The 24,022-nt window shown below is 44.7% G+C and overlaps 1 protein-coding gene across 1 annotated transcript in view; it reads left to right on the forward strand.

Annotated features, from left to right (window-relative positions):
• LOC122552354 (adhesion G protein-coupled receptor E3-like) overlaps window positions 1-24,022 on the forward strand; it is a 55,640-nt gene that overhangs the window by 15,594 nt on the left and 16,024 nt on the right. The window contains exons 3-9 of the mRNA XM_043695104.1: window positions 5,448-5,564; window positions 9,654-9,770; window positions 11,216-11,268; window positions 15,938-16,060; window positions 17,157-17,331; window positions 19,107-19,202; window positions 20,371-20,558. Coding sequence (XP_043551039.1) covers window positions 5,448-5,564; window positions 9,654-9,770; window positions 11,216-11,268; window positions 15,938-16,060; window positions 17,157-17,331; window positions 19,107-19,202; window positions 20,371-20,558 — 869 coding nt within the window. The remainder of the gene's footprint in view (window positions 1-5,447; window positions 5,565-9,653; window positions 9,771-11,215; window positions 11,269-15,937; window positions 16,061-17,156; window positions 17,332-19,106; window positions 19,203-20,370; window positions 20,559-24,022) is intronic.

A 24,022-nucleotide genomic window follows, 5' to 3' on the forward strand; every position in this document is an offset into this window, starting at 1 on the left:
CCATTCTGTTACAAGATACATTGCAGGAATTCACCAGCACTCCTGAAAACTAACCCATCATCTAAATCTAACCTGAACCCGATTCTTAAACGTAACCCTAACCCTAACTCAAACTCTAAATCTAACCTTAACCCTGAACTTAACCCGAACCCTAATCTTAACATTAAATCTAACCCTACCTCTAACCCCATCCCTAAACCCAATGCAAAATCTAACCATCAGCCTAATGTTAATCGTAACCTTAATTCTAACCCTAACCCTAAATCTAACCTTAATCCTAACCTTAACTGTAACCTTAATCCTAACCATAAACTGAACCTGAACCCTCACCTAAACCCTAAATCTAACACTGACCCTAACCCTAAACATAATTCTCTCCAGTTCACACCTTCCAAATTCACCACTTCCATCTAGAAGGACAAGGGTAGTAGATATGTGGAAATATCAATCACGTGCAAGTTCCCCTCCAAGTCACTCACCATCTTGACTTGAAAACCCCTTCAGTGTCACTGGGTAAAAGTCCTTGAACTACCTCCCTAACAGTCCCATGGATCTGCACATAAATCAAAAACATCGACAAGTATAGCTATCCTTAGCACATCTGGGAGTAAAAACTGAGAATAACCCCTCAATTGACATGACAAACAACCCAAAGAGATGAGTAGCATCACCTCTGCTGCATCAACGGGACATGTTTCACTTTGATCTCCTTGGCACTGACTGGGCAATATCGTAAAATTAGTCCTACCTCCAAAAGTCTGATTGTGTGGACAATCCTGCTCCCACGCCCACATGTCTGTCCTTGGCCGGCTGCAATGTTCCAGTGAAGCTCAACGCAAACTGGAGGAACAGCATCTCATCTCCCGACTAGGCCCGTGACAGCCGGCGGGTCTCAACACTGAATTCAACAACTTCAGATGATTATCCCATCTCAAACCCTCTGTTTTCATTCTGCTCCGTAATTTTATTTCATTTACTTTATTTACCTTTTTGTATATATTACTGGTTTCAGCCTTGGTCATTCACAGCTCCTAATCTCCCTATAATCTCTCTATGCACTGTCATTATCACCTCTTTATTGCTACCTTTGCTTCTGGAGCCATGACTCACTTTCTCTCAGCCCAGTGTAAATATCTCCCTATTTCTCCCCCTTTTTTTTAGCTTTGAAAAAGGGTCAGTTAGACTCGAAACGTCAGCTCTTTTCTCTCCTTACAGATGCTGCCAGACCTGCTGAGATTTTCCGGCATTTTCTCTTTTGGTTATTGACCTCAGTCTTGGCTCCCTCCATTAGAACTCGCCTACCCTTCCTATGGAAAATGCACTTTCAGATTTTTAATCCTGGTGGCCTGCCTCTGTTTTGAAGAAAAAGGCATCTCTAAATGGGTACAAGAATAAAAAAGGGTTTAGAGGGAGATGGGCCAAGTGCCGACAAATAGGACTAGATTAATTTAGGATTTCTAAATTAATGGCATGGATGAGTTCGACTGAAGGGTCTGTTTCCGTGAGGTACATCGCTATGAGTCTATGATGCCCCCAGAATTTTGAGGAGACTCCATGGACCTTTATAAGTGGTGAGCGCCCAGTGTGTTGAAATTCCACCCCCACTTTCTGACAATTATAAGGGAGGCGGGGTATGATTCACAGAGAGGGAAGACTGACACTCGGGGAAACATTTTCACTGTTGAGTTCAAACAGAACCCCTCCATCCTCTCTGTAGCCTGGCCCGGCACATGCGGTGTTGAAGTCACAAACTTGCCAGCATTGAGTTAAATGTTGACCAAAGAAGGTCTGGACAGCTAACATGACGTGAAGTTACATAAATCCCCAGCCCTTTAAAAAGTTTAAACGATAGACTGCCTGTGTCAGTGAGGGTGAAAGAAAAAAACCCCTTCTGTTCTCGCAATTACAATAGTTGTTTGTTGACATTTCTTAAGGGCTATCATTGTTTTATTATGAAAGCTCAGCTGCATTTCACAAGCTACAATTATTATAATAAGCATACAGTTTGAATGACAGTCTAAATAAAGTATCATAAATTACCTATCTTTGATATAAGGTTATGGATAGAGGTTCGCTTATTCCTATAGATAATTAAGCCCTTGAGGGGATGAAGAGGTTTTCAATGGGCTTTCATGACTGGGAGGATTTTTTAATATAACAAAGGCTACCATACATATTTAGACCTTTGTTTTATTTCATCTCATCATGCCTCCTGAGGCCTACCGCTGTTGGAAGTGTGGCACATTTTCGCCCACCTTGGGATCAGAAATCTGAGCTAAGGTGCCCATATTCTTGTAGGAAGTGGAACCAGATTGACCTTGTTAAAATTACAAGGTTATTGACTGGGGTTGTTTACATCTGGCAACCTCCTGGACCAATATAACCAGAGGATTAGAGTCTCCTCAGTTGAGGACTGACTTAGAGCTGTTTGGCCACAGCACCAGTAAATAAATAAAGGGTGACCTGGTGATGGGACATCGGCCTCTGGATAGTTGTTTCAAATTTCAATTGTTCCATGAGAGGGAACAATTTCAATGTGTTTGCCCCATCAAATAGCTTGAACAGCTTCGATCAGATCAGCCCTCGATCTCCAATGACATGAGAGAAAGCAAGGCAAGTGACATCACCCTCTTCACAATTAATCCCAGTGTCACTGAGGTGGACTTGATGAATATCACGGTGTTGCGGCACAGAAGGAGGCTTTCTGGCCCATCGGAGTTCTTCAAATGAGCGTCATTCCAATCTTTTGCTTTCTTCCAATACTCTTGCCCATTATTTTTATTCAACTAACCATCTAAATTCCCACTTGAATGGGATTTGCCTCAACCACATTCCCAGACAGTCCGTCCCACACCCTCGCCACTTGCTGTGTGTGAAGAAGTTGCTTCTCTTGCACATCATTTGAAACCTACTCCCTCTCTCACTCTTGCTCTTGCTAACGAAGCATGAAAGAAAGTTTGTCCCTTTTTAACGCTTTCCAGCCCGTTTTTGAGGAGCTCGATCCTCCACTCGCCGAGGACAACAGTCCCAACCTCTTCAATCTCTGCGACCATTCCTGCAAATCGCTTCTGTACTTTCTCCAGTGCGTTTCCAAAACGTGATGATTCCACATTGGGCAGACAATTGGCACTGCCAGGGCTGGCAGGGCAGGGTGACCAAGGGAGTAATTGCCACACCAACTTTAACCAAATTCATCGTGGAGTTGAAGCGATCCCACCCAGTTCCTTAACCCAGTGCTTTTCAGCTGATGTTGTGCAAATGCGGTGCCATGTAACCACTTAACCCCGTACCATCCACCCCTCACTATTGCTTAGTGCTGCTGAAACCTTTTCATTTGTCCAGTTTGCAGAGAAATATTCCAGTTCAGTAACGGCATTACAGAAAGCAACTTTCCTGTTGTTGTAACACAGGATGTTTCACCTTATGCAATACTGCAAAAACACTCACCGAGAAAGGGAAACAATTTGTTCCCTTCCTTCCTTCCTGTAGCTCACTTACATCAACGTAAAAACTCACCCAATCGAGATTAAAGTACACCTGCTTAAGGTGCCTCCCTGCCGAGAGTCAGTTTAAACCAATTGCACTCGAAAGCTATGAGAAAGTAGAGCCATAGAGGACAGAAGAGGCCCTTTGGCCCATCTGTGCCAACCTATCTACACTAAGACCACTTTCCTGCATTTGGCCCATAGCCGTAAATGTTATGACACTTCAAGTGCTCATTCAAGTACTTAGAGTCATAGAGTCAGAGAGATGTACAGCACAGAAACAGACCCTTCGGTCCAACTCGTCCACACCGACCAGTTATCATAACCTAATCTAGTCCCATTTGCCAGCACTTGGCCCATATCCCTCCATAACCTCCCTATTCATGTCCCCATCCAGATGCCTTTTAAATGGTGTAATTGTACCAGCCTCCATAACTTCCTCTGGCAGCTCATTCCATACACGCACCACCCTCTGTGTGAAAAAGTTGCCCCTTAGATCCCTTTTAAATCTTTCCCCTCTCGCCCTAAACCTCTGCCCCCTAATTTCGGACTTCCCTATCCAGGGAAAAATACCTTGGTTATTTACCCTATTGATGCCCCTCATGGTTTTATAAACCTTTACAAAGACACACCTCAGTCTCCGATGCTCCAGGAAAACAGCCGCAGCTTGAGAGGGTTTGAGTTATAGGGAGAGGCTGAATAGGATTGGATGAAATGGATTGGTCTATTTCCATGCTGGATGACTCTATGATCCCCACCATCTCTGGGTAAAAAGGTTTTTCTGCAAAATCCCTCTATACCTCATGCCTTTCACTTTAATATTTTGACCCCCTTGATAGCCTTTCTGCAATTCAGTGGAACAGCTGCTTCCTATCTCCCCTGTCCATGCCCCTCCATAATCTTACACACCTCTCAATCAGGTCCCCACTCCACCTTCTCTGTTCCAAAGAAAACAACCCGAGCTACTCCAGCCTCTCTCCGTCGCTGAAATGCTCCATCCTAGGGAACGTCCTGGTGAATCTCCTCTGCACCCTGTCCAGTGCAATCACCTCCTTCCTGTAGTGTGGGGACCAGAAGTGCACACAGTACTCCAGCTGTGGCCTCACCAAAGTCCCATACAGCTCCAACAATAACCTCCCTGCTCTCACCATGTCTGGTCAAAACCAAGTTTTCCATATGCCTTCTTAATCAGCCTATTAACCTGTCCTGCCACCTTCAGGGGTCTGGGGACAACCACCCCCCCCCCCAACAGCATGAAGACAATGGTCAGTTTTGGAAGTTGAACCTACATGTAGCTGGATCAGGTATAGATGGACTGTGCCTTATAACTCATCCAACTGTATTAGCTTTCAGATGCAGTTCATACATTTGCTATCATAGAACCCCTCCGGAGTGGACACTGTCCATTCAGCCCAATGAGTCCACACTGACCCTCCAAAGAGCATCCCACCCAATCCCCATAACCTTCCCCATGGCTAATCCATCCTGCCTACACTCCGTGGGCAATTTAGCATGGCCCAAGCCAACCCACCCGACACATCTTTGGGTTTTGGGAGGGAATCGGCGCACATGGAAGAAACCCACTCAGACACGGGGAGAATGTACAAACATCATGCAGACAGTCACCCGAGGCTGGAATCGAACCCAGGTCCCTGGTGCGGTGAGGCATCAATGCTAACCACTGAGCCACCATGTTGCCTCAGTTCAAGTTCTCTGTCAGTGATTCAGTTCAGTTCTCTCTCTGATCTCAACAATCACAGCATACAGTAGTGATGGGATTCTGATTAATCAGTCTTTACCCATGAGTCTAAAACAGACCCAGACACGAAGCAAGGAAAACATCTAAGATGGAGAGTTTAGACAGCCCTAACAAGAAAGTCATTCACCTGTTCCTGTAAGTGACAAGTTTAGAAACTACATGCATGTCAATTACATGTCTCGTTTCTTTTTTAACAATTGAAGATATTTGTGCTGAAAAACATATTTGCGATGACTATGCTGTATGTCGACGGGTGCCAGCTCATTACGTCTGTGCCTGTGGTGGAAACAAAAAATCTGTGAAACCAAAACCCTGCCTAGGTAATGGATTGTTTAATACCTGCTTCTCAATGTTGGATTGTGTGGGGTTTCACACACCTGAAGGAGAGAGGGGTCAAAATTCAGGGGGAAAGGTGCCTTGCACAATTTTTACTAAAAGTCAGGATGGAGAGGAGCTTGCAAATGGCGGTGTTCCCATATATCTGCCTATCCTTGTCCCTCTGGGTGATGAGGGTCATGGGTTTGGAAGGTGCAAACTAAGAAGCCTTAGCAGTTTTCCGCAGTACATCTTGCAGATGGTATTGCTACTAAACATTGGAGATGGACGGATGGATGTTTGTGGATGTGGTGCCAATCAAGTGGGCTGCTTTGTACTGGATGGTGTAGAGCTTCTTGAGTGTTGTTTGATCAGCACTCATCCAGCCAAGTCCCCACCCCCCCACTCCCAAAACGCACACACAAATTTAGCACAATAGTTGCTCCCTCCACCTTTCAGTCTAGCTCTGGTGAAGAGTCATCGAGATTTGAAACGTTAGCTTACTCTCTGTCCACAGATGCTGTCTGACCTGTTCTGATCTCCAGCAATTGTTGTTTCTAGTACAGATTCCAGCATCTGCAGTAATTTGCTGTGACATTTGGAAAGTAGGGAGTATTCCATCACACTCTTGACCTTTGCCTCATCAGGATTTGGGATGTCAGGAAGTGAGTTACTTGCTGCAGGATTCCTAGCCTCTGAACCCACTCTTGTAGCCACTGTGTTGATGTGGAGAGTCCAGTTCAGGTTCTGGTCAATGGTAACGCCCAGGATGTAGATAGTGGGGGGGATAGTATTGGTGACCTCAGTGAATGTCAAGGGGTTGTCTTGTATTAGGGATGGTCAGTGCCTGCCACTTGTGTGAGATGAATGTGACTTGTCAGTTTTCAACCCATGGACTGGTCCAGTATCTGAGGAGTCGCTAATGGAGCAGTCATTGGTGAACATCCTCACCTTCTGATGGAGGGAAGGTCATTGACGAAAGCAGCCGAAGATAGCTGAGATTAGGACACTCCTCTGAAGACACCACAGCACTCTGGCAGTCTGCTTGACAGATCAGTCAGAGTACGGTGATACATCCATGGATGAGGTAGTGACTCCCTAGCATTCTCAGGTCCAGATTATCCACCTTCCAGGCCGTAACTCCACCGGTGGTGTTGTATATAGTCTCAGTATTCACTCATCAGTGTAACAAAGAAGACCAAACCTGAATATCGCTCTTGTCATTGACTTCTCCTCTATCAGTCTTTGTTGAACTCATTCTCCTGAACAGAAGCAGTTTTAATGATACATCATGAAAAGTGAGCAGATTATAATGAGGTCCTGCTGACCTGTGACCCACACCCAATGTGTAAGATTGTACGATTGTAGAGTAAAAGTAGACCATTCAGCCCATTGAGTCTGCTCTGCCATTCAAAGAGATCGTGGCTGATCTGAGAATCCTCAACCCCGCCACTACTGTTGTTTTTCCTGTACCAGTTGATTCCCTTCCTGATCAAAAATCTGCCTACCTCATCCTGAATGCCCCAGCCTCGACAACCCTCTGCAGTAAAGAACTCTCACAGATTCCCTAGGCTCTGAGAAAAGATTTTCCTCCTCATCTCTGTTGTAAACGTGCGTCTCCTTTCTCAAAGAATACAAAATAGGGTATATTTACAGGAAGATAAATGTACAATAGTGGACTACCTCACAAGCAGAAACAGCCTCTCTGCATCTACCCTGCCGAGCTCCCTATGGATCTCGTATGGATCAGTAAGGTCACCTCTCATTCATTCAACTTCACTGAGTACAACCAAATTTCTTCAACGTCTCCTCACTGGAAAACCCCTTCATACCTGGGATAGCTGAGTGAGCATTCTCTGGACTGCCTATATTGCTGGTTTATCTATCCTTTGATAAAGAAACCAAGAGTGTTCACTGTATTCCAGCTGTGGTCTCACTAACATCTTGTATTGTTTTAACAAGACCTCCCCATTATTGTCCTCCATTCCCTTCCAAATAAAGGCCAGAATATTTCAATTTCCTTCTGGATTACTTGCTGAACTTGTGTGCTAACATCTTGCAACTTATACACGAGATTCTCCAAGTCCCTCTGTGCTACAGCTTTCTTCTCTCTTTCTCCATTTAAATAACACCTTTTATTCTGCAAGCCGAAGTACATTTTCCCACATGTAGGTTTTGCTCATTCACTTAACTGTCTATATGCCTTTGTCGACCACTCATCCTCACCACTTGTTTTCCCGTCTACCTTTGTGTCCTCAACACTATTGTACATTCACTTCCATCATTGAAGTCATTAAATACACATTGTAAATAGTGATAGTCTCAACACTGATCCTTGTAGTTAAAGGTTACCTTCCTGTAAATATACCCTATTTTGTATTCATTCAGGATGTGGATGTCACTGGCTAGGCCAACATTCACAGTCATAGAGCTGTACAGCTTGGAATCAAACCCTTTAGTCCCACTTGTCCATGCCGACCAGATATCCCAACCTAATCTAGTCTCATTTGCCAGCACCCTGTCCATATCCCTCCATAACCTTCCTATTCATATACCCAACCAGATGCCTTTTAAATGCTGTAATTGTACCAGCCTCCACCACTTCCTCTGGCAGCTCATTCCATACACGGACCACCTTTTGCGTGAAAAAATTACCCCTTAAGTCCATTTAAATATTCCCCCTCTTACCTTAAACCTATGCCCATTAATTTTGGATTCCCCTATCTTGGGAATAAAAGACTCTGTCTATTTCCCTTTTCCATGCCCCTCATGATTTTAGAAATCTTTTCTGAACCCTTTCAAGTTTTTAACTTTTTAAAACGTTTGTGAGGTTTCCCGTTACCCTCCCAGGAAATCTGTTCCAGACTGGGCATTTCCAGAGTAGAGGCCACATTTTTATGGTGAGAGGAGAAGGAGTTCAAGCAAACACGAGAGTGGTTTGTGTGTGGAATGACTTTCTGAAGGAAGTGTTGGATGTGGTTACAGTGACAAGGATATGGAAGGATATGGGCCAAGTGCAGGTGGGTGGGACGAGTTCAGGTTGGGATTAGGTTGAAATGGACTGGTGAGACCGAAGGGTCTATTTCCATGCTGTATGACACGATGATCCCCACCATCTCTGGGTAAAAAAAGTTTTTCTGCAAAATCCCTCTATACCTCATGCCTTTCATTTTTATATTTTGACCCCCTTTCCTGCAATTCATGGGAACAGTTGCTTCCTATCTCCCCTGTCCATGCCCCTCCATAATCTTACACACCCCTATCAGGTCCCCCCTCCACCTTCCCTGCTCCAAAGAAAACAACCCGAGCTTATCCAGCCTCTCTCCATCGCTGAAATACTCCATCCCAGGGAAAGTACTGGTGAATCTCCTCTGCACCCTGTCCAGTGCAGTCACATCCTTCCTGTAGTGTGGGGACCAGACCTGCACACAGTACTCCAGCTGTGGCCTCACCAAAGCACTAAACGGTTCCAACAATAACCTCCCTGCTCTCACAATCCAGACCACGAATGATAAAGACAAGTTTCTTTTTTTAACCTGTCCTGCCACCTTCAGGGATCTGTAGACAAACCCTCCAAGATTTGTTCTGTTAACACCATGGTCAGTTTTTTGTATTCCAACTGACATGCAGCTGGATAAGATATAGATAGACTGTGCCTTGTAGCTCGTCCAGCCAGGCTGCATTAGCTTTCAGATGCAATCCATAAATTTGTTATCATAGAACCCCTACAGTATGGAAGCAGGCCATTCAGCCCATTGAGTCCACACTGACCCTCCACAGAGCATCCCATCCAGACCAACCCTATCCCCATAACCTTCCCTCACCCATCCGTCCTGCCTGCACAATCCAACCTAACCAGCATACCTTTGGACTGTGGGAGGAAACCGGAGCAGTTGGAGGAAACCCACGCAGACACAGTGCGAATTTGCAAACTCCACACAGTCAGTCACCTGAGGGTGGAGGTGAACTCATGAAGGGAGGAAAACACCAGAGATGGAGAGTTTAGGGAGTTATAAGCAGAAAGTCATCCTCCTGTTCCTGTAAGTGACAATATGTGCATGTCAATTACGTATCGCTTTTTTTAATAATTGCAGATGGCTGTGATAAAAAATACACTTGTGGAAACACCACTGGATGTGATTTGAGGATAATTGGTCACGTCTGCATCTGTAAGGGAAATGAAAAACTTGGAAATACACAAGACTGCATAAGTAATGGATTGTTTTATATCTGTTTCTCAATGTTGGATTGAGTGGGGTTTCACACATCTGAAGGAGAGAGGGGTCAACATTTAGGGGGAAAGGTGCCTTGCACAATTTCCATTAAAAGTCAGGGTGGAGAGGAACTTGCAAATGGCGTTGATCCCATGCATCTGCTACCCTTGTCCCTCTGGGTGATGAGGGTCATGGGTTTGGAAGGTGCTATCGAAGGTGATTTTCTGCAGCGCTCGAGATTCTCCAAGTCCCTCTGTACAACAGCTTTCTGCTCACTTTCTCCATTTAAATAATATTCTGCTCTTTTATTCTTCAAGCCAAAGTACATTTCCCTACATGTAGGTTTTTGCTCATTCATTGAACTGTCCTACCTACTTTTATGTCCTTGAGATTATTGTATATTCACTTCCATCATTTGAGTCATTAATACACATTGTAAATACTTATAATCCCAGCACTGAACCTTGTGGCTAAAGGTTACATTCCTTGATATTTTTTAAAAGCATTCTTGGGATGTGGGTGTCACTGGCTAGGCCAATATTTGTTGGCCAGAAGGCAGTTAAAAGTCAACGACATTGTTGTGGGTCTGGAGTCACATGTAACCCAGGCTAGGGCAGTTTCCATCCCAAAGGTACATTAGTGAACTAGATGGACTTTTCTAACAATCAACAACAGATTTGTGGTCCCATTAGACTCTTAATTCCAGATTTTCATTGAATTCAAATTCCACCATCTGCCGTGGCAGGATTCGTACCCAGGTCCCCGGAACATTACCCGGGTCTCTGGATTAACAGTCCATTGATAGGTCACTGCCACCCCCTTTATCCCAACTCTGTCTTCTATTTTGTTAGCCAATCGTCAATCCATGCCACCTCCAACACCATGAGCTCTTGTCAAGTGGGCTCATGTGTCGTACTCTATATTATCCGGCCTCTGTCAACCTGTCGCAGCCACACTGACCACTCTACGAGGATCGCAATGCCATCTTCCCCTTCTCCAACATGTTGAGATTCCATCTGTCAATGGACCCTGCACCTTCAGAATGCCCGGGTGCCTTTTTAAAAGTGTCAGATACCAGGTGCGTTATTCCAGGAATGGCGTGTGGTAAGATAGAGGCTGGAGTGATGCCATGGGAGGGGAGTGGGAGTAGTATGGTGGTCAGTAATCAATGTGGGGCCTTTGGTAAGTCCCGGTGAGAAAACGTGCTCAGCCTCTCAGTGAAAACCCCTCCCACACCTCCTGGACTGAGCCAAAACAATGTAAGATTCATCCCGGAGTCACCATGAATTCAAAATTCTCCTGAAACATCTGGAGATCACTAGCACATGAATTATTGACATCATCCCTATGCCCACCGCCTCTCAAATTTACATTCATTGCTTCAGAGAAACCAAATGGAATAAAACCCAGGTTATCAAATGTTGATTTCTGTTTTGTTTTAGGACCACCTTGCCCTTCAGAACAGATGCATATTAAAGATCATAAGTGTGATAAGGTAGGCCAGTGGTGTATTTATAATCAATTCTACCGCCATTTCTTTCTTGTTTTATTCTGTCCTTGACTGAAGATGCCTTCCATTGGCGTCACAACCACTTGACCTCAGGAAATTGTACAAAACACAGAGAGGGCTGGCCCTGATATTGGAATGATGTTCTCCCGGGATTGGGAAAGCCCAGGATGGTCTCGGGATGGGGCAAGCTCTGAGGAGGAGAGCAAGATCTTCACTCAGAGGTTTGCGTACCTTTGGAATTTGGTACCACGTAATACGGTGGAGGACAGGCTACTGAGTGTAGTGAAGCAAGAAATAGGTAAATTTCAAGATGTCAAAGGTGTTATTGGGTAAAGGGAGAGAACAGGAGTATGGCATTGAGATGGAGAATTGACCCTAATCATACTTACTGGAGAGGCCCAATGACCTACACTTGCACCTATTTTCTACGTGTTTCTGTTTCTATTTATTTATCATGCCCATATAGAGCATTAGCTATTTGACTGTCAGACAATCACCTCTGAGTCTGTCCCTCTTCCTTGCTAATGATGCTTATGCAGAGATATTGTCAAACAATTGCTACTACAAAACTCATACCGGTCCAAAGATGTGCAGGCCAGGTGGATTGGCCATGCTAAATTACCCATAGTGCTCAGTGTAGGTTAGATGGTTTAGCCATGGGGAATATGGGGTTACAGGGATAGGGTAGGTTACTCTTCAGGGGCATCAGTGCAGACTCAAAGGGCCAAATGGCCTCTATCTGCTTTGTAAGGATTCTATGATTTCAATCATGCTCTGTTCTAAGATGCCTGGGATAAAAAAAGACTAACAATTGCCTCCCATTACATCCGAATTCAGTTTGCGTAACTGAATAAAGACCAGTCATAAAATCACAGACTCCCCACAGTGTGGAAGCAGTCCACTTGGCCCGTTGAGTTTACACTAACCCTCCAAAGAACATCCTACCCATAACGACCCCCATAATCCTGCAGTTCCCATGGCTGCGCTGCCTAGCCTGGTCGCTATGGACAATTTAGCACAGCCAATCCACCCTAACCTGCACATCTGTGGACTGTGGGAGGAAACCCACACAGACACAGGGAGAATGTGCACACTTCACACAGACAGTCACCCGAGGGTGGAATCGAACCTGGCTCCCTGGCGCTGTGAGGCAGCAGTGCTAACCACTGAGCCACCATGCTTCCCTAAATCTGTAAGGGTGGCAGATTTCCTTCCCCGAAGGACATTAGTGAAGGAGTATTTTTTTCTTGGATTTGTATTAATCAGTAAGAGCTGTCATGGTCATCATTACGGAGACTAACTTTCAGTTTCAGATGTCTAATTAATTGAATTCTAATGTCACCAGATGCATCAGCCTGGGACTCTGTTGTTATGTTATTTCTAACACGCTACCATCTCTTTAATTTGTCTATATACACCGCCCACAAATATAATGAGAGAAGCAAGTCAATTCACTTATGGGATGTGGGCATCGCTGGCTGGGCCCAGCATTTTTTGCACATCCCTAGTTGCCCCTTGAGAAGGTGGGGGTGAGCTGCCTTCTTGAACCGCTGCAGTCCACCTGCTGTAGGTAGATCCACAATGCCCTTAGGGAGGGGATTCCAGGAGTTTGACCCAGTGACACTGAAGGAATGGCGATATATTTCATAACTTGCATGATCATCATTTTCATGGTGTTGACTAAGGGCTAACTTTGGGCTATGACACTGGAGTAACTTTCCCTCTTCTTGAAAATAGTCATGCAAGATGTTCTAAATCCACCTGAGAAGCCAGGTAAGAGCTCCCTATCCATGTGTCAGCAGCTCCGATGATGTAGCACTCCCTCAGTGGTGCAGTGGCAGAGGGTCTCGGTCATGGGGTCAGGGCTCTGGAGTGGGACTTGATTCTTCTCATTCAGAGGCGCAGTCTGGGTATTCCAATCAATCGCTTACCCAGCCAGTTCACGAATCACTCCGGCGAAACCAGGCAGAAGCTGTGAGCATTACAATCTACCCAGAATATCGGGAGGGAAGCCAGGTTAGAGCAGGTCAGGGAACAGGACAGATACACTCAGGGGACCCACCTAAGAAGGATTAGCAGGTAAAGTCAGGAAGTAAGACACAAGAGTCATTGGGAATATGTTGAGACAGTTTCTTTTGCACAGCTTTCTTTTAAATGCAGTTAAATTTACACAACAGACATTATAAAGGGATGATTTTAAAGTCATAATTCCTGTATATAGCTCCTGCGATCGTTCAGTTAGAAAGCTATGGATTGGAGTTTTAGATGGTCCTGGGTTTAATCTATGGGCTGTGTCTGTATAAGATACTTTGACCACGCCATGGCCATTGTGTGTTGACCTGTGGCCCTGTGAGCTGGACTTTTGTTCATCAGGCACCATTCCAGATATTTTTCTCATTTAATTTAACCTTTGTGGAACTTTACTGAGGATGCCTCATTACAGACCGTCAAAGGGAGCCCCAAACTCTAGCAAAGAGATCTAGCTGCACTCCACCATTCTGAATAGCCACCCAACTCACACTTCCACCCCTTGGCATGGGTTACTTCCCTGGTCAATGAACTTGGCATGTTCGCTTCTCTCAGTGCTGCACAATTAAACAGAACCCTCCCCACAAAAAAAAAATCCTTCCTCGAGCAATAGCCTTCCCCCAAGTACGTGTCTCTCCCAAGCTCATGATGGGGGATGAGCGTTGTTGGAAGTCTTTTAGTCTTTGAGATACCTTGGAAAATCCCCTTTCCCTTCAGTGTCGGTCATGCACATTGAAGAAACAGGAGTAACCGTAGGCCATTCGGCACCCTCTAGCCTATCCCATGTTGCATATGGTCATAGCTGTCCTTCCCATCATTTTCTACTTTCCCACTTGACCTTCCATTCTTCCTTCAGTCGGGAAGTGCTAAGTCGAATCCCTCTGTTAATTAAACCAAACACCCAGAAAGGCTCACCTCACCTTGTAATCTGTTAAAACGTCTGTGACAGAGAACACCCAAATTCAACTATTTAAAGAAAAAAATCAATTTATTTTTCTAATTCCAACAGTGAATGTTAAGCAAAAATAAAATTGTTCACAAATCCAACCCCCCTTTTCTCTTCACTACTTGCTATTCACTACTCCAACTCTGTAAAAATGTGCTCTTCCAATAAGACACTTACTAAAATTAGACTAATCTCAGTCTTTTTCTATGTTTTCACTCTCCTTGCTGCTGATATCCCTGGTTGTCTTCTTTCTTTTCATGGTGAGTAGGTTTCATATGAAAAGGTACCTTAGATTAGGTTGCTTACAGTGTGGAAACAGGCCCTTCGGCCCAACAAGTCCACACTGACCCTCCAAAGAGCAACCCACCCAGACCCATTCCCCTAACCTAACACTACGGGCAATTTAGCATGGCCAATCCACCCTAACCCACACATCTTTGTGACTGCAGGAGGAAACCGGAATAAACCCACACAGACACGGGGAGAATGTGCAAACTCCACACAGACGGTTGCCCGAGGGGGGAATTGAACCCGGGTCTCTGGCGCTGTGAGGTAGCAGTGCTAACCACTGTTCTACCGTGCTGCCCACTAATTTCTAACTTCTTTGATGGCAAGATGCTAGATTAGCAATTAGCTTTCCAGCAGTTTCTCTCTCTATGACAGTTGCTCTCCCTCTAATTTTCAAAATAGCTGGTTTATAAACCCCCCATGACACATTAGATTCTTATAATTGACTGATTTCCAGATGTCGAAACAATAAAATTCAAATCACATTGGCTTCTGGCATAGTTTAAACTAATTGGTTAAATTTGAATTGCTGTCAAGACAGCAACCAAAGCTCAGGTATCCATTTCACAACCAAATGTTACATATTTTCTATTTCCCAGTACACTCTGGGACTGCCATTCAGTCATGTAGACAGGTGCTTGTAAGTTCAGAACAGCATTCTCTCTCTCTTAAAGGTATAATACATGCCTTCAATTTCATAGCATTTCCTTTCGAATCTAACCTATCTCAGCCTTGCAAATACTCAGAGGAATATCTCAAAGAGTTGTCTGTCTCAAGCTCACTGTGTGAAAGAAATTTTGATTCCATGTGGTCACGATAAAATTCTGATCTGTTGCTTTCGACAAAAACACAGAGTTCCTTACCTAAGCAACCGGGGTCGAGATTCACTGGGGAAAGTCAGGGAAAAGTTTTGAAGAAAGTCAGCAGAGCTGAGATTGTGTAATTATTGGGAAAGATTGAATGAGCTGCGTACTTTGCCTCAGGGAAAGAGAACCCAAGCTGTCTCGTCCCCAGTTGCTGAGGGTACCACAGAATCGTAGAGCACTCTGAGGCAGAAAGAGGCCATTCAGCCCCTCACATTTGCTCTCCGACTGAGCGTAGCAACTACGTCTCATTGACAAAGGATGTCTTACTGAGCACCTCACATGAAACTATCGCTGGGCAGATTTGAATCACGCAGCGTTTCTCATGCCACGTTTGCGCCCACTGCAAATCCCGTGAAACCTGTGCCCTCTTGTCCTTGATCCTTTGAGGAGAGTGTAAGGTTTCCTCTAGACTTCTGATGATTTTGAAACCTCATTTCGGGAAAACTAGAAAAGAAAGGAAGTTTCGCTGAAACTTTTCCGCATGTTTCTTAAACTGATATTTAAATTGTTTCTCTTTATATTTTAGGGTGATGACAATCAAAATGAAGAAACGGCCAATTATCCCTACTGTTTCATCCTAACATTGGCCTCTGGCATCAATAAGAATTGTCAAAATTATAGCAACAGTGATAGTCAAACTTCACTGCTGGTGAGTTCCCTCGCTAACTTCTTTCATTAAGATATGTTCGGGTACTTTGTTTCACTGGCATTTGGAAAATCCATTCGTTGCTCACACACCAAAGTTCCTCAGACGACACCTTCCCATCCACCTTCAGCGTTCACTCACCCCACCGCCGATGCTCAGTAGCAGCAGAGTGTATCGGTTTCACGATGCATTGCAGAAATTCACCAAAGATCCTCAGGCGGCCTTTCTCCCTTCCCCACACCTGTCCCTTCTTTTCCCCCCTCCCACCGCCCCTACCCTTTACCTCCCCCCTCCCCTCCTTCCTCCCCTGTCCTCCTTCCTCCCTTGCTCCTTTCCCCCTCCCGCGTCCCTGCTTCCTCTGTCTCCTACAAAGGGCAGAGCCTCTCCTTATTTCCCCTCTTCCTTGTGGTTCTGTCATTTCCTCTCCAGCTCCCCATGGATTTCTCCCTGTTCTGGCACCAATGACTGTCGGAGAGATGACAGGGGCTTGTTGCCCAATCTTCTTCATGGATGACTGAGACAGAACCAGCCATCTTCTCAAAGGAGCAGCCTTGGTCACTGGACACTCCCCACCCAGTGTGCTCCAACCTTTGAATGCTGTGAGCATAGACCCTCTTACCCATGGCTTGCCAAAGGGCAGAAACTAACCCCACCCAAATCCCCCTGGGCTCCAAGTTGTCCTGGTGTCTCATTCCTTAAGGCTATGATCTGCCCCTGATTTTTTTTAAAATTCATTCACAAGATGAGGGCAGCACTGACTAGGCCAGCATTTATTGCCCATCCCTAATTGCCCATTGGGCAGTTAAGCGTCAACCACATTGCTGTGGGTCTGGAGTTACATGTAGGCCAGACCAGGTAAGGATGACAGTTTCCTTCCCTAAATGTCATTAGTGACCCAGATAGGGATTTCTAACAACTGTTGATGGATTCATGGTCAACATTAGACTCCCAATTCCAGATATTTATTGAATTCCAATTCCACCATCTGCCATGCCGGGATTTGAACCTGGGGCATTACTTGGGTCTCTGGATTAACAATGCAGTGATAATGCCACTAGGCAGTTCCCAAGTCTGTCAGGAGCTCCCTCTCACTCCGCAGAACATCGCAGAGTTTGTTAGCAACATGAGCCACGGGGAGTCCAAATGGTTCGACATGAACAGCAATCAGAGACTCAAGACCATGACGCTACTCCTCAGCTCGCTCGAGAGCACTGTCATGTTGACCGCGATGCAGTTGAACACCACTGACTACAACCTGACAGCAACGAACATAGGTAAGCTTCTCGCTTATGGTTAGTAAGTGGAGGAGAGTAGACGAGAAGGTCCTGGAATGAATTCCTTCTCAGTCCACTGACAGTATAGAGGAAACCAAGCTATTGCCTTTCACGGTTCCTGGTGAGAGGAACGGGTCTTCACTCATGCTTTAGGACCCTCGAGCAATGAAGTCTATGAGCAGCTCCTCACCTGGGTGTAAATAGCACAATGTGGGCGGAACTAGTCAGAGTCAAGTTCAATTCAGATTGATTAGGGTTAGATTTGATTGATTGTGAGCAATTGAGATTTTGAGATTTGAGATTTGTAAAGGAATAACTGTTTAGAGGCTGGTAAACCATGGATTAACTCGTATCAAAGTGTGTACCATTGAAATGCAAGATAAAGTGTTCTACAAAGATTCAGTCTGGAGATCTTTTCTCAACATAAACTTGTCCTCAATCAGGGTCCCAAATTTACCAAAACATTCATTGAGTTGGGAGGTCACGTTGTGGCTATACAGGACATTGGTTAGGCCTCTTTTGGAATACTGCATTCAAAAATGGTCTCCTTCCTATTGGATCTCAATGGGCTATAATTGAGGGGCAGAGTGGCCTATCATTGTTCCTTTATCGCCTACAACAGAGGACTGGATGCTTATTTGGGCAGAAATGGTGTGCGGGGTTAAGGGGAAAAGTCAAGAGATTGGCGCTAGGGGATAGAACCAGTGAGGGCAGGATGGACCAAACGGCCTCATTCTACACTGTGACAATTCTGTCATTCTGCCAACAAAGCTCTGGGACCAGAGCCACCGGCAGCAGCCGGTTCTGTGGATTGGCATCGTTCGCATGTTTCCAGACTGACCAATCTCGGGGTTACCGCGAGTTTAATTAAAGGCAGAGACTGAGCGGGTGGGGGTAGGATTTAAAGTGGCAGCGGCAACTGGCTCACTGTCGGTGCTGTTTATTATGGACCGGGCCTGATCCCCTCATGGAAGTAACCCAGACCCTATCTTTGCTGGTTGTTTTAAGTAGGTGTAAAGTGGATATTTCAGGAGTGATGCAGCTGGCCCAACCACTTAGTTTTAAACAAAACGGAATTTATTTACACAGTACCGAATGAAACACAAGCAAAGGAAAACAGAATTTAGAATAATGCATTTCTAACTTAACAAAGAGCTGCTCCGATTTCCCTTAAACACACCCCTTGGCAAAAAAAAAGGTAAATTCAAACACAGGTTCTTACAGGACAGAGGGGTGGCAGAGAGAATCAGCCAGGGATCACTTGCTGAATGGAACTGCTTTTCACTCCAGCAGCTGTTCCTCCAGGTCCCCAGTGAAAACTAAACCAAACTAGAAAAAAACTGATCTGGGAGAACTGGCCACCCCCTTTCCATTATACAAGTGACTTAAAAGCACTTCTCCCTGATCGTTGTCTGTTAGCCAATACTAACATAGCCAGTTCTGACATATCGGCCCCTCTGCCTTTACAACCCCTCTCAAAAATAAACAAGGACAACATAGCCTTTTTAAAGGAGCAGTATCATCACGCATTGCCCCTTTGCGGTGCAGGTCCAGACTCTGTGTTGGCCACGGACAAACCCACCCATGAGTGCTGCCAATCACCCTTCCTGAATTTGAGGTGATGGGAGCCAGGCAGGACAGAGAAGGACTCTCACACCCCCCCCCACCTTCAGCATGCCTCATCCTGTCAACCTCAAATCAGTCCCATGTTCCGGGCTAAACCAGTGGGTGGAAAAGGAGAAGGATAAACACTGTCATCTGTTATCGGATTTCAGATGTCCAAATTCAGATTCTTCAGACCATTGACGGAGCCACGACCTTATCAGATGATGAGAATAAGATGGAATTTCACTGGAAAAAATACAGTCACGGTAAGATCTTTCCTCCCCTCGAAAAATAAATTCAGAAGTTATAACTCTTGAAGTTCCACAGCACATTCCAATGTCTGATAATCTCAGTATTTGTTCCTCTCTACAGTGATACAGGGGGTACTTTTACTAACTGAAACTGGTTTGAATCTTTTAGTGATTTTTTAATATATATGTGGATTTGTAACTACTTCAGAATCTATATCTATGATTATCTGAAGAATCTTAATGAAAACCTGCTGTTATGGTTGTAGCAGATTGATTAAATAATTCAAGAGAGATTAGTGTGAAATATTCTTACCTGTGTCCAGTGTGTAAAGAAGAATCTTAATGAAAACCTGCTGTTATGGTTGTAGCAGATTGATTAAATAATTCAAGAGATTTTCTCGTGAAATATTCTTACCTGTGTCCAGTGTGTAAAGAAGTGCAGCTGACCTTGAATAAGAAATGACATTACTTAAGCCTTATGCAGCTTCAGCTATAGAGTTGCTATAGTCCCAATATTTTACTGTCGGCCATGTTCTGCTGTATTAGCCATGGGCTGCCATCGGCCATTTTGCACAGCTCAGTCATGGGGGCAGCCCTAACACATCCCTTCCTTTCTCTACAAACCCCTTCAGTCTCACCGATCTCTGAGGTGTCTGTGTATTTGAAACCATAAGCTTTCAGAGTGACCTTCGGCTGACCAAGGAGCAGCACTTTGAATGCTTGTGATTTCAAATAAACCTGTTGGACTACAATCTGTCGTCATGTGGCTTCTGAACGTGACTCTCAAACACCGAGGAAACGTAAAGGTCTTTTAATGGTTTATTAATTTATGAAAAGCGAACCAGGCCAGCATTCACTGCTTCACCATACCTGCCCTCCAGACCGTAGGGGCAGAAACTTTGAGAGTAGATGTCAGTTTTGTGAAGAACTCCCTTGCTGAGGGTCAGCCTTGTCTTTTGGGCTCATTTCGCAAGTGGGACTTGAACCCACAACCCTTTGGAATCAGGTAGGGGAGAATGCTGTGAACTGAGCCAAGAAGACATGACCGACACTTCATAAAGAAACACTGCAACTTGTAGAAGGTCTGAGACAGCACATACCTGCCCCCGCCCCCCAACCCACCCAGTAAAACAACAGCAAGTTGTATGCCGACAGTAACACCATGAACCTCTTCCCCTTACAGAATTTGCAGCTGTTTCCTTCATCACTTGCAGCAAAATGGAAATGCTTATGGGAGACAGCAGTTTGGAAATGAACAGTAAAAAGTACGGGACTGAATATTTGTGGCTGAACTCGAAGGTGCTAATCGCCACGGTTACCAGCTCCAAGCAAACCCAACAAAACACCACTTTCACTATCAAGAACAAAATGGTTGGTAAAATTCAGGGAGCCTTCACTTCCATCGCAATGATAATGCCGGAGAAATTTAACAAGTCAGGCAGTTTCTGTGCAGAGATACAGGGGTAGGGTTAGTGTTTCAAATCCAGTGCGACTGTTCATCAGAACCCAGTTAACTAACTCAGATAAAGCACATTGTCATGTAACATCCATAAGGTATGGGGGCAAGAGGAGGTCATTTGGCCCATCCATAATGCTACAGGACAAATGAGATCCCAGGATGAAATATCACAGAATCTCTCCAGTGTGGAAACAGGCCATTTGGCCCAACATGTCCACACCAACCTAGATCCATTCCCCCACCCTATTTACTCCTGACTAATGCACCTAACCCACACATCCCTAAAAACTATGGGCAATTTAGCATGGACAATTCACCTAACCTGCACATCTTTGGACAGTGTGAGGAAACCCACACAGACACGGGGAGAATGTGCAAACTCCACACAGACAGTCACCCGAGGGTAGATTCGAAATCATGTCCCTAGCCCTGTAAGTGCTAACCATTGAGCCACCACCGAAATCTGGCAGGATTGATTTTTTTTGGCATATATATTAAACAAGACGTTTAGAATACTGTGTGCAGTTCTGGTCTCCCTGCTACAGGAAGGACATTGTGAAACTTGAAACGGTTCAGAGAAGCATGTTGCTGGGAGTAGAGAGTTTGAGCTACAGGGAGAGGCTGTATAGGCTGGGGCTGTTTTCCCTGGAGCATCAGAGGCTGAGGGGTGACCTTATAGAGGTTTATAAAACCAGGGAGAAAGTGTTTACTGCAAATGCTGGAGGTCAGAGTTGAAAAGTGTGGTGCTGGAAAAACGTTCCTGACGAAGGGCTTTGCCTGAAACGTCGATTCACCTGCTCCTGTGATGCTGCCTGACCTGCTGTGCTTTTCCAGCACCACACTTTTCGATTTTATAAAATCATGAGGGGAATTGACAAGATAAATAGACAAGGTCTATTCCCCAGGGTGGGAGAGTCCAGAACTAGAGGGCATAGGTTTAAGGTAATAGGGGAAATATTTAAATAGGACCTAATGGGCAACGTTTTCACACAGAGGGTGGTGCGCATATGGAATGAGCTGCCAGAGGAAGTGGTGGAGGCTGGTACAATTACAGCATTTAAAAGGCATCTGGATGGGTATATGAGTAGGAAGGGTTTGGAGGGATATGGACCGGGTGCTGGCAAATGAGACTAGATTAGGTTGGGTTATCTGGTCGGCATGGACGAGTGGGACCGAGGAGGTCTGTTTCCATGCTGTACAGCTCTATGAGTCTATGATTCTAAGACAGTCATTCAACAGAACACAAGGCTGCAGGTTTTCGTAACTGCAAGATACATGTTCATCACAGAAAATTTTAAAACAACAAACCAAACTACTTAAATATAGTTTGAAACATTTTAACCACAAAGTCCCCGATGCATCACTTTAGAGTGATTCAAATCCAGGGGTATAATGCTTCTGCATAAAATCATTATGTTTGACTCAACAGCTACTCCCCAGTTCTGATCTGTGAAATGCAAAGAGTTTATTTTAGTATGGAAGGGGAAGATGTGTCAGCGCAGGCTTGGAGGGTTGAATGGTCTGTTCCTGTGCTGTACCTGTTCTTAATAACAACTCCTACAAGGCCCAAGGGGAATCATTAAATTAATCTCCTGGTAGAGTTTGTTGCATATGAGTTCTCTTGGTAACAGGCAATTCCATTCACAAGCAAGAACTCATCACCTGAGCCCTTTGTAAAGCAAATCCAGGGTGGCTGTACAGAACTGTTTGTCCCAGACTGGGACCAACCTACCCATATGCAAGTATTGACTCTATTTTTGTGTTTGACAATAAACAATGTTTCTTTTCAGTTGGGCGACTTGAATTATTACAGCGAGTTTTCTCACATTAGTCCAAATTGAGAGCTTAGACTTTCTTAGCTTCATAAAGGGCTGCAAAATTTGAACTATCATTCTTCAACTGGAAGTATCACAAGCTGCTTTCAGATGAAGGGATCTGGGTTTTGCCTGAACTATCCTGTTATAAAAGTGGGAGAAAATCTATATTTCATTTGGATTATAGTCGTGTCACCTCTAAAACTGCCCTGAAAGCTTTCAAGCTATAGATTTTGTTGAGCCAAAGTCAATGATGGCTAATGCCTTGCAATGCACCTATCACCTGCCCTAAACCCCACTGCAGGGGGGAGCACAGTCACTTACTCTTGGACATATAAAAGGTTAGATTAACCTTCCAAAAGGACTCTCTGAAAACTTTTTTCACTGAAACTCTTCAAGAAAGTGGCAAAGTTACTTTAATATTCCAACACAAAATAGGGTGTTTATATATAATGAAATAGTATACAATTATCACACAGCCCCATTAATGGGAAGTCAGTATATCAGAGAGTTTTACAGTGAGGGGTGTGGGTTATATCAGAGAGTGTTACAGTGAGGGGTGTGGGTTATATCAGAGAGTGTTACAGTGAGGGGTATGGGGTATATCAGAGAGTGTTACAGTGAGGGGTGTGGAGTATATCAGAGAGTGTTACAGTGAGGGGTGTGGGTTATATCAGAGAGTGTTACAGTGAGAGGTGTATGGTATATCAGAGACTGTTACAGTGAGGGGTGTGGGATATAGAACATAGAACATAGAATATTACAGCTCAGTAAATATTACAGCTCAATGTTGCGCTGCCCTGTCACACTAATCTGAAGCCCATCCCACCTACACTATTCCATGTACGTCCATATGCCTGTCCAATGATGACTTAAACGCACTTAAACTTGCTGAATCTACTATCGTTGCAGGCAAAGCATTCCATACCCTTACTACTCTCTGAGTAAAGAAACTACATTACACTGTCTGTGTGTTCACAGGTCGATGAGGTGGATGATTACACTGTCTGTGTGTTCACAGGTCGATGAGGTGGATGATTACACTGTCTGTGTGTTCACAGGTCGATGAGGTGGATGATTACACTGTCTGTGTGTTCACAGGTCGATGAGGTGGATGATTACACTGTCTGTGTGTTCACAGGTCGATGAGGTGGATGATTACACTGTCTGTGTGTTCACAGGTCGATGAGGTGGATGATTACACTGTCTGTGTGTTCACAGGTCGATGAGGTGGATGATTACACTGTCTGTGTGTTCACAGGTCGATGAGGTGGATGATTACACTGTCTGTGTGTTCACAGGTCGATGAGGTGGATGATTACACTGTCTGTGTGTTCACAGGTCGATGAGGTGGATGATTACACTGTCTGTGTGTTCACAGGTCGATGAGGTGGATGATTACACTGTCTGTGTGTTCACAGGTCGATGAGGTGGATGATTACACTGTCTGTGTGTTCACAGGTCGATGAGGTGGATGATTACACTGTCTGTGTGTTCACAGGTCGATGAGGTGGATGATTACACTGTCTGTGTGTTCACAGGTCGATGAGGTGGATGATTAC

This window comes from Chiloscyllium plagiosum, chromosome 8 (genome assembly GCF_004010195.1).
Source record: "Chiloscyllium plagiosum isolate BGI_BamShark_2017 chromosome 8, ASM401019v2, whole genome shotgun sequence".
Classification (NCBI taxonomy): Eukaryota; Metazoa; Chordata; class Chondrichthyes; order Orectolobiformes; family Hemiscylliidae; genus Chiloscyllium; species Chiloscyllium plagiosum.